General features: G+C 42.1%; 1 protein-coding gene across 9 annotated transcripts in view; it reads left to right on the forward strand.

The window, feature by feature from the left end:
* The window catches only part of ARNT2 (aryl hydrocarbon receptor nuclear translocator 2), a 107,663-nt gene extending 89,198 nt beyond the window's left edge, over positions 1–18,465 (forward strand). For 8 of the 9 annotated variants that reach the window (XM_048072009.2, XM_067003792.1, XM_048072011.2 and 5 more), the window contains 5 exons: positions 3,626–3,725; positions 6,270–6,408; positions 8,545–8,710; positions 11,337–11,473; positions 13,888–18,465. In XM_048072009.2, the coding sequence (XP_047927966.1) occupies positions 3,626–3,725; positions 6,270–6,408; positions 8,545–8,710; positions 11,337–11,473; positions 13,888–13,986 (641 nt within the window). In that variant the 3' untranslated portion in view covers positions 13,987–18,465. The remainder of the gene's footprint in view (positions 1–3,625; positions 3,726–6,269; positions 6,409–8,544; positions 8,711–11,336; positions 11,474–13,887) is intronic. The other variant, XM_048072010.2, reaches the window with a different exon arrangement.
* Positions 18,466–18,668: the final 203 nt, after the last annotated feature.

Raw genomic sequence — 18,668 nt, forward strand, 5'->3', positions numbered from 1 at the left:
AAGCAGTCTCAAGATAGGCCTGCAAATTTTATCATATCACCAGCTTTTGCATTGATGTTTTGAGGTGCCTGTGCTGCCTTGAAATATAGCAATATCCTTGTTCTCTGGCAAGCTGAGGCATCTCCTGTCATGTCTGTCTGGAGTCCTTGCTCTGTTCCCCACAGCTCTTCAGCCTGTTGGCAAGTACTTGTAAGAGTGATACGAGAAACAGTAAGTTCTTCTATATTTCATGAAAATTACTGTGAGGACAGAGTCCTCACCCAGTGCCCTTGCTGAAGGATTTCACAGCCCTGTTCCAAGAGGTAATAGCCAATTTGTCAGCTGGACAGACGTAGTCCCAAACTCGCCCCAGGTTATGCTGCCTGTTCCCTAACAGACAGAAGTCATTGAGAAGACTGGCAGCTGAAAGGGTCATCCGAAATGTATCTGTAGGAAACCAGGCTCATTACTTCCACTACTCATGGAAGAACTTGTAAATTGTTTATTGTTCTTAACTGTCCTCACTGAAAAAGAGAAGTTTTTACATTTGTTTTAAATAAATCAATGTGCAAGTGTCACGCAGCGCATGAAGGAAACAACCCACAGGGTCTGACTCCAGGGGTGCTGGGAGGTGACCTCACTGCATTGGTTTCTTATGTCTGGCTTGGCCATTTCAAATGGAGAAGGCAATGTAATTGCAGGATAGTCTTGAGACTCTGTCCTCCTGTTGCTGAGACTTCTCTGTTATTCCTGTTCATCCTTTTCTGCCTACTCTAACAGTGAAGTCAACAGCTGAGGCCATAAAAGGGGTCCATTAGAAGGTAGCAAGATTCCAACCTCAAACATCAGAATGTGTTTTTCCGAGCAAGAACATCTTGCTTTTTGGCTGCCTTATTGGCTCTTTTTCAGGCACCTCTCAACTGTTTGCGGGGAGGGGTTAGGGTTAAGGGTGTAGCAAGCTGGGAGGTTATGTTCTTGGAAATGCCATTTCTCTTTTCATTCTTATCAATTTACAGGCTGTGCTTTTTTTGGGACATTCACCCTGTCTGAATTTCTCATGGGAGCTGTGATCAAGGTCTTCTCTGAATGATAAAAAGAGATGGTTCTCAGTTGGAGATGAGATAGTCTGTCCAAAACCAATATTGACAAACCTGCATGCTGCCTGCAAGACATTTGCATTATGTTGATACCAGATCTCATGCTCTGCTATGTTCTATAAAATGACGGGTTTGACATTCAAGGATTGTTGCTGTAATCACACGCAGCAGCCACACATAATTAAAAAACCTAAAGTGGGGGTAGGAGGGCTTCACCCATTCATGCAGGTGCCTTGAGGCACGGGGTGGTGCAGTTCTTACGGAGATATTTATTCTACAGGCAGAAACACTGGTCCTGCTCAGATAAGTGTGTGTGTTTGACCAGTAAAGGGACTGAGTGCAGGGAAGGGGATTAGAGAGAAACAGGACTAAGGATGCAGGTAAAACATCAAAACAAAATAGATACTTAATGTTCTACCAAAGGTGAGAGAGATGAAGTAGTGTGTAGAGACCTGAGTGGAAATAAGAGATTTTAAAGCCAGTTTAGCTGCTTGCAGTTAGTTTAGCTGTTCCCTTTGTCTCAGTCTCATCTGCAGCATGGACCCGCTAGCTGCCGTGGCAACTCCTCTCTTGAGGAATTTGAGTTCATTTAGGGCATTCTCAATGTCGTTGTTCAGACATTTTCAAATATCTAAAGTAGATGCAGGATTTTGGCTCAGTCTTTCAAACCCTGAGAGATTGGTATCTTAGAAAAGGGTGGCCTTAGGAAATGGGAGATCTCAATGACATCACTGAGGGAAATAAGGCAAAATCTGTCCTTCTTCCTGATGTCCTTATCCCAACCCATTTTCATTTCTTCTCTCTTACCATATGCACAACTTTCTCTAAACCTTGTCCTCATTTCTCCCTGCTGTTTTTATATCAGAGTGTAGGTTTGCAGCCCAGACTCACAGTCTAAGCAATATGTAGCCAGTTAGGAATTTCTACTCTCTTCTACATTAAAGAGGAAAGCAGTGCCAGCTTGCATCAGTGGCATACACAGCCCTTCTCTCATGTTCTTGTGAGGTAATTTGAGGCGACTTCTCCCTTTGGGAAGGTGAGCTTAGATACTTGTTAAGAAAATAGTGTAATAAAAAGTTAAGTAGCAGAGAAGAGCAGATGTGTGGTGGAGAATTTTTGTAAGCCAAGCTCACGGGGTCGCTAAATGCTAGAGAAAATTAAAAAATACTTGGAATACTTGTGAGTTGAGTGGGCCTTGTGTCCAGGAGAGCACCTTGTGAAACGAGTGGGTGTCTGAAAAGAGCAAAGAGGAGAATGAGGAGGCAGACTTGATTTCTAGGCTGTCAGAGGTGCACAGCAACAGATGGCTGCAGTCATCAGTGAGTTGTGGGGCGTTTTGCACCCGAAGGTGGTAAGGGAAGATGGGGAAAGTGAGTAAAGGGGGATGGAGAGGACCTTTCAATTATTTTAACAAAAGTAGTAGTAGTGAGTTTCTCTGGGCTTTAGAATAATCCAGTGCCAGAAAATTAACTTAAGGGACTAAATGGCATTGTTTGTTGTCTAATTCAATTAGAGATTGATCTCCAGTTGCCACATTAAGAGTAGGCTATGAAAGTTAATGACATTTCTATGTGTATGTTATGTACTATGCTAGCCTGTCTTCCCGCACCCCTGGGATGCTTGCATCCTATTTCTTGGCTCCCTCGAGCCATGTATAGGACAGCGAAATCCACAAGAGACCAGTGTTATGCCTTGCTACAGCTCATCCGCATGAGTCGCGCTCATGCTCAGAAGCAAAGAGCCTCCAGACACCTGTGAGACAGACGCAGGTAGAGGCAGCAGTGTCACCCCGGTTAGCTGGTGACCTGGGGTTTGCAGGAGTGCCCCCAGGCTGCTGGGAGAGTTGGGTACTCCACTCCTGCTGTCCCTGGAGCAAGCGGACTCTCAGCTGGTTAGGGCAGGAGCTCTCTGACAACCGTTCCTTCGATCGTTTAACCCACCTGGGTGTGGGCCCTCACTACAAACACCTGTGCTGGCAGCAGTGGCACTGTGGGGGCTTCTCCTGGTGCCAGAAACAAACCCTTGCCTGAGGCCGTCCTCAGGCAGACCCCAGAGGTGCACGTGCATCAGGCTTTCTGCAGGCCTGGCTCATTTCATGCGCCATCCCTCCGTTCCTCTTCCTTTATTCCAGCAAATCCACGTTCCCCTTCCCAGGCAATAGCTGGGACTCGTGTACCCATCGCTCCCCCCTCGGCCGCTGCCTGTGGCTCCCCTCCTGCCTACATGGTCTGGAGCAGCTTCCAGCGGGCACAGCAAAGGTCTGGACTGCGTGGCCGGGGGGCATGTACCAGTGTTATGTTCCATGCAAACAATAGCATTAATGAGGTACATCCTGGAAGGGGCTGTGAAGTAGACACAAACCAGCTGTGGCTCTAGTTTCATATTGAATTGTCATATGGCCCTTTTGTGTCATTCCTAATGTATTCCACAGGGCCTTTTCATAAAGGTTTAAGAAGAGAAGAACAATCCCTGCTGTGTGTATACATAGCAATTTTCATTAAAAAAATCTCTAAGCTTTTCTCTTTCTGTGATTTGCTTTTCTTTTGTAGCAGATAAAAAAATGATGGCCTCAGCATCCACAGCAGGAAACCAGCAGCTTTACTCACAGGGAAGCCCGTTTCAGCCAGGACATTCAGGAAAGACTTTCAGGTACTGTAGTCCAGATCCTGAGCATATCAGCTGGTGACTGAGTGGGGGCTGTTCTCTTTCAGTTTGGTGGAAACTAAACTGACCGATGGTGAGAGGGCTTTCTTTACATTTATGAACTTTTCTTTGCGTATGTTTCACTCCTACACGATGTCTCAGCACTTGGGCTAGGCTTACAAGCTGCGAAGATTTGGATCTCTCTGTTAAAAATAGTGACTGGTAAGTGCAACTGGAAAAAGCTAAGAAACAGCAGCAAATCATGAAGGGAAGCAAATCTGAGAGGTGATGGGGAGCCTCAGAGATCCGTCTGAGGAACATTCACCTAACCTGGGAAAGTGCAAGGATTTGTTGTGCACTTCAGGCTGTCAGTACGTCTGCAGGCTGCCTTGAAGGGCATCGTTTTTCCATGATCCAGCCTCATGTGGACACCACTATTAAAGGGAGCAGAGGAGCGCTTCATCATTAGTTTCTGGTGAAGCCTGGGACGCAGGCATGAACAGTTTCTTAAGGCACCTTCCAAACATGTATTAGGTGGTGGTGTAACACTTCCTGGGGTATTTTTGAGTTATTCAGAGCGCATGTTGTTGCCTACCAGCTGGCAATACAGATTTGGCTAGTAGGAAGTTTCAGAATTTGCATGCTCTTCCATTCACTTCTTGAGAGTGTGGTAACAGTGATTATATTTACCTTATTGTCCTTCATGTCACCATTCTGCAACTGTGACACTGAAGTTTCATTCAGAGGCTGTTGATTCCAGGAACTAGAAAACATCTGCAAATTATAATTTTATATAAACCATTGTGTTCTTAGAGTTATAATTGCTAATAATCTCAGTGGGGAGAAAAATAATCCCTCTGCTTGCTTTGTCCAAGTAAAAACCAAGAGTAACTTACAATACAATACTTTTCCTGACAGTGAACTGAAATGTCTTTTAGTTGGATATTGTATATTAGTGGATGGTTGACGTGCCATCTTGGGGTTTGGCATGTGTTTTGTTCATTTCCTTTGTTCATTCCTGATGTTTAACTGTAGCTTTATTTCTCCTGTTCTATTACATCGAGTAACAACACGTAGACCAGCATTTTTACCCTTGATGAGCTGTCCTTCCTGAATGCTCTCCAGGCAGATCCATTAGGTTACTGAGCCCAGCAGCCTTTAGGCACTGTTTTTTAGACTCGTGGTTTCAAACTGTATGTTCCAGATGCTGTCCAAGCCCTTCAGACGATGTGACTTGCCAGTGTGGCTGAGAAGGTGTTGGCATTAGGGCCAGCCCTCACGAACAGCTATTGTGTGCTTCCAGAGGTCAGCCAAAGTTAGATGGACTTTCTGGTTCACATTGCCCACTTGGGAGACTCTGTGCTAGTAAAAAATAAAAATAAAAAGTAATAATAATACAGACTCTGCAAGGAATTTCTAGACACGCACTTTTAGGCAGCTGAAGACAGGATAGCAAATCCCATATTCAGATGCCTGCCACATTTTGCTTACTACTGTGGGAAGTATTTAGTCAGTCTTCTCAGAGGATTCAGATTCCCGTATCCTCTTTGCTCAGCCTGGTTTACTTCTTTTCCCAATCTGCTCCCTTCTTTATCTGTAAAATGATTGTGAAAATGGACAATAGCAATGACGTAGAAGAAAGATTGAACTGTTTCATTTGATGTACAAAAGCATTTTTATATGTTGTCTTCATTTATATTTATTTAAATATTTATATAGAATATGTAAATTTGTGAATATACATATATACTCATATACGAACAGCATAAATGCATATTCACAATATGTGGTTATATATATTCAGTTGTTCAAGTGTTAAAGTCCTTCATAATATTTTCTTTCTGATTAGAAATGTCGGGGAAATTTCTCTGTAGCAAAATTCAGCAATTAGGAAGCACTAACATATAAACAAATTCTTTTGGAAAAGAGTTTAATTCCACATGTGTAATTTTTTAATTCCACGTTAATTTCATTTTTTCTTGATTATTGCTTTGCCTGGATATATAGCTACATATTCTTTTTTCGCATTAGTTGACAGAAATGTGAATTAAAAACTTTAATTTTTTATGTATAACACACACTTCTTCATTTTCAAGGTAGGAAACAAATAAGGACATATTTGTAATTATCTTTTTGTGCGTCTTCATTTAGGATGGCATTTCAGCAAATGCTTAAATACTGTTGACTTTTAGCACAAATTCAAACTGAAGTACCTGCTTGAATACTCTGCAATCAATTTTTTTCAGTGCATTAGATGATAAACTTGGATGGAGCTAAGTGTTTATGTACAGTGTGCTAGATTACATTTTTTTCTTGCAGGGGATTATAGAAGTCAAATTCAAAATAATTTTGTCGTCTGTGTCTATTTGAACCTTCATTTTAGAATGCCAATAATCTTGATAGTTTTCTAGTGGTTCTAATTATTTTTTTAATTAATACAGGATGAGCAATTACTTTTACTGAGATGATTATCAGAATTTCAGTATCTGGAATGCTATTTGTGCGTTGAGAATATATCCTACAAGCTGGGCACTGTTTCTGTTTCTTTAGTTCATCTGTGGTACATGTGCCTGGTGTGAACGACATCCAGTCTTCTTCATCAACAGGCCAAAATCTGACACAGATATCTCGCCAGCTAAATCAGAGTCAGGTGGCCTGGACAGGAAATCGCCCACCATTTCCAGGACAGGTATTGATTAAAGCTGTTCTGTTTTCACAGTCATTAGAGATTTGCAATCCCTCTTCTTTTTACAAAGGGATTAGTAAACTCCATTTATATTGTGATTAAATGTACTGTGTTTGGTTCTCAGAGGGAAATCTGTTCCTCCACTTCTGTTCCTTGACAGGTTATAATAATTTGAGACAGCAGCCCTATGTGTAACTGCATTTAGTTTGTAATAGTGTTCATAATAGCGACAGTCACTGTACTGACATAAATCCCAGTAGAGGTCTCAGTCCTGCATTTATTTGTGTGTGTGCACTGAATGAAATAAAAGAGGACAGCCGCTATGCGTTAGGATTAAGCTCACTCCTTCTTTCTTTCTTGAACCAAGGTCTAGCCCCCAGCAATACTACCCACAGTTAGCAGCATTATCTGGAAGTGGCACATACAAATCCAGGCATGAATTTGGAGCAGAGGCTACTTAGTCCATTGCCCTTCCATTAACCCTGCCCGGTGCAGCTCACAGTGTGACGTGTACTGGAGGAGATGTGCTGGCACATCTTTCTATGAAATACCCCCTTCAATAACATCAGGGCTACCTTAACCCAGAAATCACCTCTTGTTCTAGGTAACAAGAAATAAATGTTTCAGAACTCCGTTAAAGACAAAGAATATAAAATTACCATGTTTGATCCATTATTTGTGCTGTTCTTAATCACTGACTTTCCTTTGTTTAATAGGCTAGAATGGCACGGTGGGATGGGCACTAAATATTTTTTGTGTAGCTGAGTTACTTCCACATTAGTCACATTGATGCTGCATAGCCCTCGGTGTGCCATGGTTATTCTGTTACACCTGCTTAACAAAATACAGTTGTAATGTTGACACTTTTTTTTTTTTTGGAACGATATGGAGGATGCTAAAAATGATGTAAAAAAATTACTCATCTCTCTTTCTGTCCAAGTCAACGGAATTTATATGTGAGCATGAGGAAATTGGAATTCATTCATCCATCCTAAATAAATAGAGTTAAGCCTTGCAGAAGTAACACATCATGCTCTCATTGTCGTTGTGGAAGCCTTTCGAAATGTACGATGTATTAGGTTTGGAACTGAGCTGAAGACTTAATAGCATCTCCATCATGTTATATGCCTGTTGGGATCTCTCGTCCTCCCCCAGGTCCCTTGCATTTGTCTAGGAGAGTAGCTTCACTTGAGCGCATTGATTGCCAATAAAAGTGCACATCATTAAAAGTATCTAGAGATGTAATCACCTTTAACTTCTATTTGTGGAACTGATTAGGCAGTGAGTTTTTCTTGGAACTGCTGGATTTGTTCACGATGCGGGAGACGGGAAAGAGTTTATAAGCAGATTTTATCTGTAGCATTATATGTTGTTTTAGCACATGATTTTGGATGAGACACTTCACCTCCCTTAGACTCAGTGTACATGTCTCAAAGCAGTCTTGCGGTGTTTAATCATTAGTATTACATTCTTGGAGATCCTATGACAATGCCATTATGTAGATGAAAATGACACCAAGTTGTTTTTTAATACCCTTGAATTAACTTGGCTGCGCAATTAGATCAAAGTTAGACTGTTTATTCCCTCCTCCCAGGACTGGTGATTCACACTCCCTCCCAAACCTTTTACAAGGCAAAATAACTTTGCTCCTTGTACTTCTTAGGCAGGGAGAGAAAGCAGCTCATGAGCTTTTGAAACTTCTTTGGCTAATTTCTCCCAAGCACTGAAGACTCTAATCACCTGAAAACAATTTATATTCTACAAGGCATTCACATAACTGATTTTACTGTGGCACTGCAAAATCAAGACATAGCAAATAAAGGTGAAGTCTTCATAGCTGTTCAGTTTGAGATTAATCCTCGTAATAGAGACGAAGGAAATCATGTTTTTGCAAGTAGCTCTCTTATTGAGTACATGCAAGTTAATAAGCAGGAGAGCTGTGTTAGTTTATAGCTTTGTTGTGTTCCTTATGCAGCAATAAGTTGGCTTTGACAGAAATTAAACATGGCTGAGATGGGGATAATGTGCCTGTTTGCATCTGCAGAATTTATTAAGTCTTTGCTTTGCCTTGTTAAAACGTGAGTATGCTGTGCTGCTCAACAATAAAACTCATTCCTTTCTTATTCCCTTATTCCTCAGCAAATTCCTTCTCAGTCTGGGAAGGCTCAGTCATCTCCCTTTGGGATTGGAACGAGTCACACCTACCCAGCTGATCCATCGTCGTACAGCCCTCTTTCCAGCCCTGCCACCTCTTCTCCAAGTGGGAATGCCTACTCTAGCTTAGCAAACCGAAGTGCAGGGTTTGGTAAGTTTTAAATGAGGTAGCACAGAAATGCACGTAAAAAGGAAACTCTCCAGTACTAACGTAGTTTAAAATCCTCCAACCTTTTCTTTTGGTGAGTTGGTTGGGAAGCCCAGGATGTAAAAGGGTTCTGCTTTCTCCTTTTGAGCATGGTGGACTGAGATGACATGGACCCTCCATGATACCTCTACTCTACTCTACATTTAGTAGACTTCAGAATGTTGTGACGTTTTGTGATATGAGGGTACTTCTTTCCCCCTGTAAATTGTGTCATGATAGATTCAAAAATTGCTTACATCACTAGGACATGTCCTCCCAAGTTGTGGCCAGGAGGCTCAGTCTCTTTTCACATTGCTTTTCATTGCTTATATGGAATGTTCAAATTTACATTCCTTCAATTTTTCAACTTCTCTGACTGCATAATAGCATCATGTCCTTGTCCAGAGATGGCTTGCTAGAGTGTGGCTGGATACAGGATTTTCTGTACCTACACTGCTGCTAACCTGATCAGAGAAGGTGCCATGTTTTGAAATGGTTTTATTTGCCAATTATATCGTCATTCAGTGGCTTTCAGACTGTAATCTAGTGGATGACCCCTTCTTGAAGATTTCTGGACCCAGCAGCAGAATAATATTAAAGAGTAAAAAAATTATGGATCTATCAGTGAAAAGCACAGATGGAGTCCATGAAAGATGTTGCTGGCTGATAATAATCTGCAAAAAGCACAGGTAGCATCATGCTAATGTGTGTAATTTTCTCTTCTCTCTTGAGAATACCATGGAAGCAGCTCTGCTGCAGATCAGCCTCGCTGCGTGCAGACCTGCGCTGCATTGCTTAGAACAGTACAGTGAAATGGAGCTCTTCCCACAGAGCTTATTCATGACTCCATTTTCATTTCCACTAGGCTTTGTACATTTGTTTATGAGACAGCCTTGCATTTCAGGCCTAAGCTACTTGGCAAGAACCCTTTCACCTAATGAGAAACATTACCTGACCTACATCAGTTTGGATGCTATTAATAACACAGCCTTCAGAAAGACGAATGTCTTCAACCTCCGGCTGGCAGTAACCATTTTGCTGAAAAGAAGCATCATTTGCCTCACTGACTTAATTTCAACGTATTCTTCTGAGAAAACAAATGTTGCAGCTTTCTTTTAAAGGGTAACTTAGATGAATTTTATTTTGGCCAATAAAGTGACTGTAGGATTTCTGAGTCAGCTGAATTATTTGTTGTAGTAATGTCAGTAAGGGAAGAACTGTAATTATCTACTTAAGATGTGATAGAAATAGGTCACTACAGCTTGTTTACTCTCCTGTAAAATGTTCGCTTTATCTGTTTTGCATGGCTTAGCTGGTAGTCAAAAAGACAGGATTAAGCATGCGTTCCTTTATTTTCTAAAGCAATGACTATGGGATAGTGATTGATTTGACATTATAGGATCTGGTTCTCAGAGATGTGACATAACGTGGTGTGTGGAAATTTGGTATAGGAAATTTGGCACCCTTGGCAGAGAGTGCTGATAATCTGGAAGAACCAGATCTACGCAGCTTGGTTCTTTGCAGTGTTGGGAAGACAGGCAAAAAATAGTAGAAATAGCTATTAAAAAAAGAGAGAAAGAGAGGGGGAAAAAGTAGAGGAAAAGTGTAAGCCTGGCAGCAAGCTTTCTAAATAATTCTTAGAAGGAGATATTGTAAATAAGTAAAAGAAAATTATGCAAAAAAAAAATTTAAGTTCAGGACCAACCTGTAGAAGTACAGGGTAAAATGAGTTCAGCTAAGTGTGAGCTGTGATCGTGCTCATGAAAAGTGTATGTGTAATAGGTGATTGAATTAATGTGTGTGGTATCATGTTTTTTTCTGGCATACTGTTTAGAAAAAATATCTCCCCAAAGTCATCATTTTAAGTGTATTTACCATAAAACCTTGTTGTTCTCATTACTTTCTGTGAAATTTAAATGGCCTCAGACATTTAAGAAGCCATCAGCACATGAACAGGATGATAATTTGCTATAGACTGCCTGTTAAATAAATCATTTTGCATCTGTAATATTGGTGGACATGACAGCCCAGCACAGCACTCTGCATTTAGTGCAGCAGTGTCCGCATTTAATACGGCAAGTCTGTTGCCTGTTGATCTTACTGATTTTACATCTGTTTACAAAATCTGAAAGTTGCTTCTCAGATAAACAGGTAACTGAGCACCCACTGCTACAGCAAGGATTAGTTTTAAAGAGACAGCATTTGGATGCTGCAGTTTGTTTAGCTTTTAATTGAAATGGTAAATATTAATGATTAGTAATAGCCCATTTGTGCCTACAAAGCTGTAGAGGGATGCTTGAAAATTGTCTTCCATGCTTGGCTTATGGCGTCACGGTGCGTTTTGCTGTTAACAATTCATCTGCCATGTCTGTGCAGTGAGGGCAGTGAGCTTTGCTCTCGGGTTGGCACCTACCCTGCCGTCAGTGCTGAAACTGCCTTTGGCTTCCACCCAGCAGGGGCAGGGTGGCACTCAGGGTGCTTTTTCGGAGAGGCATTTCCAAACGTGGGCATCAGCGGATGAAGCTCCCAAAGCAGGTCACTGTTTTGAAGGAGCTGCTCTCTGATTTCTGCCTTTTCTCCCCTCCTCCAGCTGAAGGTGGACAGAGCAGCGGCCAGTTCCAGGGGAGACCATCCGAAGTCTGGTCCCAGTGGCAGAGCCAGCATCACAACCAGCAAAGTGGGGACCAGCATTCACACCCGCAGCCCAGTCAGACGGAGGTGTTCCAGGTGAGGAGAGCTCAGTGAGCCCAAAGTCCCTCTAACAAGTTCTCATTGCCAGTTTGAATAACCATGGCTCTTGATGAGCTGGGGGGCTAGCAGGGTTTGGAGCAATTACCTCTTGCTGTGTGCTGCTGTAGGTTTGCGTTGCTGGTGGCTGGTGTTAGCTACAACTGAGATAGTTCTGGTTGTTGCCAAAGAACAGCATCTTTGGTGATTTAAAATGTTGCTTTCCCTTCTTTTTTCTGCCTATACTTAGAGCATAGGTATTTTGCAGAGAAGCCATAAAATAGTTCCAACTAGAGTGTCTTCCTTATCCTGGTGCTGACCTCTGAAATCCCAGTCAAGTCCAATTAGACATCAGTCTAATTCAGGATAGTTCCAGCAGGAAAGGAGTCTGATGCTGCATAGAAGAAAGCGCCCAGTAAGTTTTTGAGGCTAAATCCATTCAGATATTCAGTCTTCTTCAGCTACCTGATTTTGCAACATCAAGTATTATTTTTGGCCTTCAACAATGGATGGAGTGGTCTTTATAAGTTGGCTTATAAGGTTGCTGTCCTTGTATAACTTGTTTTTAAATTAAATGAAGACAGCTTGCAACAAATCAATGCAGATAAGTACAAAAAAAGACAGCTCAAGCCCCAAGCAAGGTTTAGAAGTGGGGCACCTCATTATCATATTTGTCTGCAAGACTGGGCTCGTGCTCAGTTGCTCTCAGGAATGCTGCAGAAGAGGAATTAGCCTGAAAATGTTCCTTTGTGAAGCCATGGTTCATTCACACAGGAACAAATAACGTCACTGCATCTAGAATAACTACCTGTCTTCGTGCTGCATGGCCAAGGCAAGATAAATCTGTTATATCTCTCTATAAGCAAAGTATAATCACTTTGCATGTATTTTAACCCAAAAGCGTCTTCAGGATAATTCCAGTGGAGCTGATGGCAGCATAGTTCGATTGCCCGCAGAGACACAGGGCTCCCCGCAAGCAGCATCTTGCTTTTGTGTCTAAGGCAAGTCCTGTGTCCCAGCAAATGTTTTTTGAAATTATGGGGAAGGAGTGCCAAGGATTAAATGGGAGAAAGGAAGAATTAGACTCACCTGCACAGTACTTGGAGGGGAATTTGCATTTGGAGAGATTTAGGGTAATTACTGGATGTGATGAGAAAGTTGGATGAGCTTGATTGAAAGGCCTCCAAGAAGCTGCTTGGGCTGTTTGTGCCTGAAGCCAGCCCTGGGTTAGCTGGACATGAGGAGAGAGGCAAAACTCGAAAAAGGAGCTACCCTGCCAGTCTTTACCTGAGGAGACCTTGCCTCAGAGGCCCCAGCAACAGAATGCCTTCAAAGGGATGGAAATTTAAGCAGGCAGGGGCAAACGAAACTTCCCTTTGGCTGGGAAGGAATGTGGGGAAAGATGAAGGCTGACCCTGGCAGCTTGGAAACTGCCAGTACTGTCCACTGCCTCATTCTCTACTGCTGATGGCATGCTACGGAGACCTCAGTTGGATTTTAATCTTCCTTTATTTTGGGGCTACTGCTCAGTACACAGCTGCTCTCGGTAGTTATTCCTTCACAGAGCAGATCTGGTGAGCTTTCTCATTTGTTCTTTAGATTTTGTTTTATTGTAAGGATCCATCCATGGCAAAACTTGGCTTTGCAGTAAGGGCTTATTATTGTAAGGACTGACAGGAAAAGCAAGCGTAAACTCTGGTTTTCTCAGCAAGGGATGTCTTTTCCCTGTGGCTTCAGTCTCCGGCGGAGAGGAAAGGTTGAGTATTTTTGAAGCCTCCTGCAGGGACCTCACTTGGCTCAAGACACGTGGGAGCAATTACCATGAAATCCCATTTCTTCTGAGAAGTTCCTGCCATTTCCTCTGCCACTGCGTGTGCAGGAAGGCTGCTTGGGCAGCTTGTCAGCCAGGGTGGACATCCAGGCTTCAGTGTTCCTCAGAGGATGAAGAGCAGTAGTATGTTCACTTACAGAGTGCTGCTCCCCAAACCGGTGCTGACTTAGCAGAAGCTCCTTTTGGTAGGATGCAGGAGTGTGAGAGATGTTGAATATTTCCCATGTAGTGCTGCCCTCAGTGAAGCCAGAGAGTTAGCTTCTCTCCATGTGTAACTAACTACCCACTGCACTGGGAATTGTCTCAGCCTGGGACTAGTATGGGATGGCTCAGCTGTGGTTTACTCAGAGGAGCAATCTGAAACTTCTGCACTGCTGACATCCCACATCCAGCACAGAAAAGCTCCAGCAAAACAGTGGCACATAAACCTTAGCCCAGTATCCTGCAGAGGTCTGGTTTTATCTTATTTATCTGACCTTTGGCCTTTCCTGGTTTTACACTGAAGAGATGAAGAGGAAATGGTTTGTGTCTGGGTAACATGTGAGAAAGTGACACTTTACTTTGATTTTTCCTTATCGTGCAGGACATGCTGCCAATGCCGGGGGATCCGACGCAGGGTACTGGCAATTACAACATTGAAGATTTTGCTGATCTGGGCATGTTTCCACCATTTTCTGAATAGCTTGTGAAGCAGAAATGGAAGCTCTTCTCCAAGGCCCTTTCAGTGTATTTTTGGCTCTGCTTTTTCTGTGTTGCATTTCTGTAGAAGCTACTAAACCAGAAGACGCATTTCTCATATTTCAGATAGTGATGTAGGGCTTGCTCTTACCTCCTTGGGGTGCGTCAGTGCCAACAGAGGAGCTCCAGGTCGTTAGTGTTCATTGACAGCTCCATTATTTTTTTTAATGTCATCTACCTCAGAGATCAAAAACTTTGCTTGATTTAAAAAAATAATCTCTGAGACTTAAATATTAGAATGTGAATGATACCCAATATTTCCTTTTGAATGGTAATTTTTAAATAGATAATGAAGTAACAAAGACTAACAGAGAAAAGGTAAGGTAATGTCTTGTTACAGTGCCTACCGCTCAATTTCGATGCCTTGCTTTAAGCTTAAGTTTCTGGAAGCAGACACAATATTCTGTTTTCTTTGATTCTTGTAGTTCTTAGGTCACTTTAAATGTGAGATTAAGCAACATAATGTAGGCCTCTCTCACCAGAAGATTCAGCTCCGCCTTTTCTAACTTAAACTTGAATGTGTGTACATTTTGGTACTTTATGTATATCTTGTGCTGTATGAAGTGATTTCCTGTACTGGTTTCTTTTGCCTTTAAATAGGGTCCATTCTGGAGCGTACTGAGAAGGCTAACAATATGTGGAGGATTTAGGTATTGGAGGAGTCTCCATCACTTCACATAGTGTTCTTACTTTTAATTCAGGTTGTTCTCTATTCAGAACAAGCATTTACTTACATAAGCTATTAGTCTGGTTTTGCACTGAATTGAGGCCTATAACTCTATACGTTTCTCACTGGCTGCTTTAATTTCTATTGTTCTTGCTTTCCCAAAAATATTGCCTCATAAAAATGACTATAAACACACCAAGATCGTAATTTCTATATTAGCTGCATTTATTTTCTGTGAAGTACTTTTTATACTGTGAAACCTCACATTTTAACAGTGCAAGGTGATGGCCTATTACAATGAAATCATTCAAGCTCATTTGCTGCAAGCAGTGAGATGGTTTTGTAGTGTATAATTTTTTTAGAGTGAGTTGGTAATAGATATCAGTTGGACTCCTGTCCACTGCGTACACGATGATAACTTGAATTTTTGCTTGGATTCCCAAGCAATTTCTTCTGTTAAACCCTGTTAACCCTATTATGTTAAATATGGGATTTTCACCTTACCAAGTGTTTTGAGGACTCTGACTATTCTGAATGCTATATGCTTTTCCACAGAGGTAAGTGAATCACCTTCCTCCTGAACTAGTCATTTACCACATACACTCATCAGAAATGTGGTAGAAAGTTCTTCATTTGTTATCTCATGTGCATGATGAGTTACAAGAGGTTGGGTTGAAAGGTCAACATTTTTATCCATTCCTTTGGGCCTGGAGGAGAAGAAATGGCTCACAAAGGACAAGGAGCCCAGAGTTCCTGCGTACAGGGTTTCTGTGACATTTGAGGTTGGAAGGTGGTAGTCAGCCTTCACAGAGGGACAGGGTCAGCTTCCTGAAGCCTTTGCATGTTCAGGAGCCATTACGGACCTCACAATAGCAACCCCAGGGCATAGCCCCCCATCTAGAAGATCTCAAAACCCACAGCAATTCTTAGACTTCACAGCGCCCTTCCGCTGGGAAGGGCCGCGCTCGCTACTGCCGGCCATTTTGCCAGGCCGAGCAGCCAGGCCTCCGTTCTGCGGCGTGCCCGGGCCGCAGGCCTCGTGCTGAAAGGCCCTGCAGGCTGCCGGGCCACAGCCGGTGCCACACAGGGACACTGCTTTAACGCTTAGCCACGGGGTGCTTTTCCTTCTGGATTTGCTTCCCCAGCCCTCGGGTAGAACAGCATGTAGTTTTCGATGTCCAGGAAGAGCCTTTCCTACTGTTTCTCTTGGTAAACCTGGGACCAATCTCTTACTCTACGTGCAAGTGGGGTTAGGGACTCTTTTTTTAGGATTTTTTTTAATGTATCTAGATGCAGTACTGCAGAGGCCTCAGGTCTCCTGGTCTGTACTTGTCTGACCAAAACCATGCTGAAAACAAATTAAAAAAAAAAAAATCATCTCTCTTCTCTCCCGGAGATATGGAAAATACCTTCCTAGGTAAGCAAGCCATGTGCTTATGCACTATTCATTTAAATACATGGATGTTTATTCTCTTGGAGCCTTCTCCCTTTCCGCCCATGCTGCTCAGACAAATGACTGCTCACTGAACTAGATAAACAAAGCTCTGCTGTCCTCAGAGTGAAATTCAACAATTTCTGTAAAAGGTGCATAGATGCTGTGCAGGCTGGAGGGAGATACAGTCAGCATCTGCATGATTGTATAATTAGGAGCATTCTGTAGGATCTAATCACAAGGGAGAGAGCAGTAGATGAGCAGCGTATATCTCTGTGCAGAAGACACTTGATAAATTTCAGTTCTAGATTTTTTTTTAAAAACGTTTGTCTATAAAGTGAGAATGAATCAAAAAATGCTGTTCCTCTGTTTCATTTAACCTGACAGACTGCTCTATTTATAATTTATTTTTGTTCCTGAATTCAATTTAAAAGTAAGATCTGTGTAATTTTCTTTTTTCTAATATCAGCAATGATAACTTCCTCAGTGTATCATGTTTTTTATACTACTGTTGAAGGCTTCTTGTGTACCGAATTTGACTGTGCAGTTACAAGTGCACTGTTAGCAGGATTTCAAGCACGTCTCCCCTTTTTTGTTTTGTTTTATTCTTCTACATACAGTATTTTTTTTTTTTTTAAGCCAGTATGCCAGAGGCATCAGAGCATGGGCTGCTTCTTATCTTGTAGAGCACCCCTGCCTTCCTGGTTGGGAAAGGGGGTGGCTATTCTGTTATAGGGCAGACCGGAGAGCACCAGGTTTGGGTTTTCCTTGCAAGCCTTTTTCACCCTCGTTTCTGGTGTGCCATCCAGATCCAGAGCTTTCTTCTCATTTCCACCCTTCCTTACCTCCCAGCCCGGTCCCGGCCATCACATCCTTGTAGCACCTTGCCATGCACAGGTGGGGAGGTGTGGGGCAGCCCTTCCCGAGCCAGCGAGGAGGGAGCGCTTAACAAGCTTTAAGAGTTTGGCAGCTTCGTGCTTCTGGCCAAGTGAACAAGCGAGCTCAGTGCCTGCTGCTGCTGGGCATCCTGCGCTGCCCTGGCTGCGTGCCGCCGTCGTGTCAGTGGCTAGCTCCTCTGCAACAGCCTGGTCCAGGTTCTTGTGGCACAACGCGCCGTGTCGCCTAAGCTGTGCTGTATCTTTCCGTCACGTGTTTGGTTACTAAAGCAACTTACTTATACTATAGCTGAAGTTAGAAAGTGCATTTGGAATGCTGACGTCTTTATTACGTGCCGTTGGTGTAACTTTGCTGGCGCTTTGGCTGCCGGTTTCCAGAATTTCACAGGTGGTGGATTTCTTGTTTCTTTCGTGGTTTTTTAAGCTGGAAATAAAGCTGTGATTTCTGATCGAACTGTGTTGCAAACACAGTGTTTCTTGAAACTGAATCTTTTGATTTTTAAACTGCAAGTAATAATGGTCCGGGTGAGTTATTTCCATGAGTGGGCATGTAGACTGAGATTTTAGATACTAAAATATTTACACTCGTTTATTCAAACAAGCAATCCTGTTTAACAAGAGGGACTCCATCACATTACTTGTTACAAGTGCTACTGGCAGTACCAACGTTTATGCTTTAACCAGATAGTTCCATTTGTAGCTTTGTTGCTTTTTTTTTTTTGAAGTACAGTATGAAACTGTAAATACTTCTTGCAGTACTGCCTTTTTAACTCTTAATTACTTTTGGCACAGTGTTAAATAGTGTTGGATTTACCCAATTGCTATGACATATATTTTTATACATAGGTGTACTCTTTTTTCGAGAATAATACAGCCATTTTGTCATTAATGCCTTATCAGTGTCATACTGCTGTTGCTCTTTGTTTGCAAGGTATCGAGTGGACTAATTTCTAGTTCGGATATTTTCACTTTTCCTGGCAGTGCTCAAGTTTGGATTCAGGTGATTTTTTTTGCCAGAGTCACATTTTTCACAGTTGTTGGCTGTGAGAAGAGGAGAATGCGGGCTTTGTTTTGTTTCTATTAATGGAGCAAAGAAAAAGCGATGGCATCTAATTGTCTGTAGAAGGTCAGTCTTTTTCTACTTGACACCGGAGTGTATTTCATGGAACTGATGACTGGGCACTGATTACTTTGTGTAGATTAATGGTCTTTAAAAAAAAAATCTCAAAAATGGGCTTCTGTCATGGTTAGGCACTTGGTTACTTATCTGTTTAAACTCTTCATATTGATGTGAAATTGTGCTGTGGATAAAGTGTATTTTGTACTTCTGAATGTTCTATATTTATGACTAACAAGTACAGAATCAGTTGTGTGTATGTATAACTAATAACTGCCTTTTTAAATTTCATTAAAATAAAAATGTCATGAGCTGTTGTTACTTCCTGTCTTTTTGTAAATAAGTAAGAGAGGCTGTTGGGAATCTTCAAGTAGGAATTAACCCTGAATGATAAGATTAATGCAAAAATCAGAAGATCAGGCACTGATCTTTTCTTTGAAATCTGCTTCTATGGTGTGTGGTCGTGCATGGGAAGGTACCCTTTCCTTGTACAAAGGCTGTCCAGAGGGAGAGG

The sequence above is a fragment of the Anser cygnoides genome, chromosome 11 (genome assembly GCF_040182565.1).
Source record: "Anser cygnoides isolate HZ-2024a breed goose chromosome 11, Taihu_goose_T2T_genome, whole genome shotgun sequence".
NCBI classification, from domain to species: domain Eukaryota; kingdom Metazoa; phylum Chordata; class Aves; order Anseriformes; family Anatidae; genus Anser; species Anser cygnoides.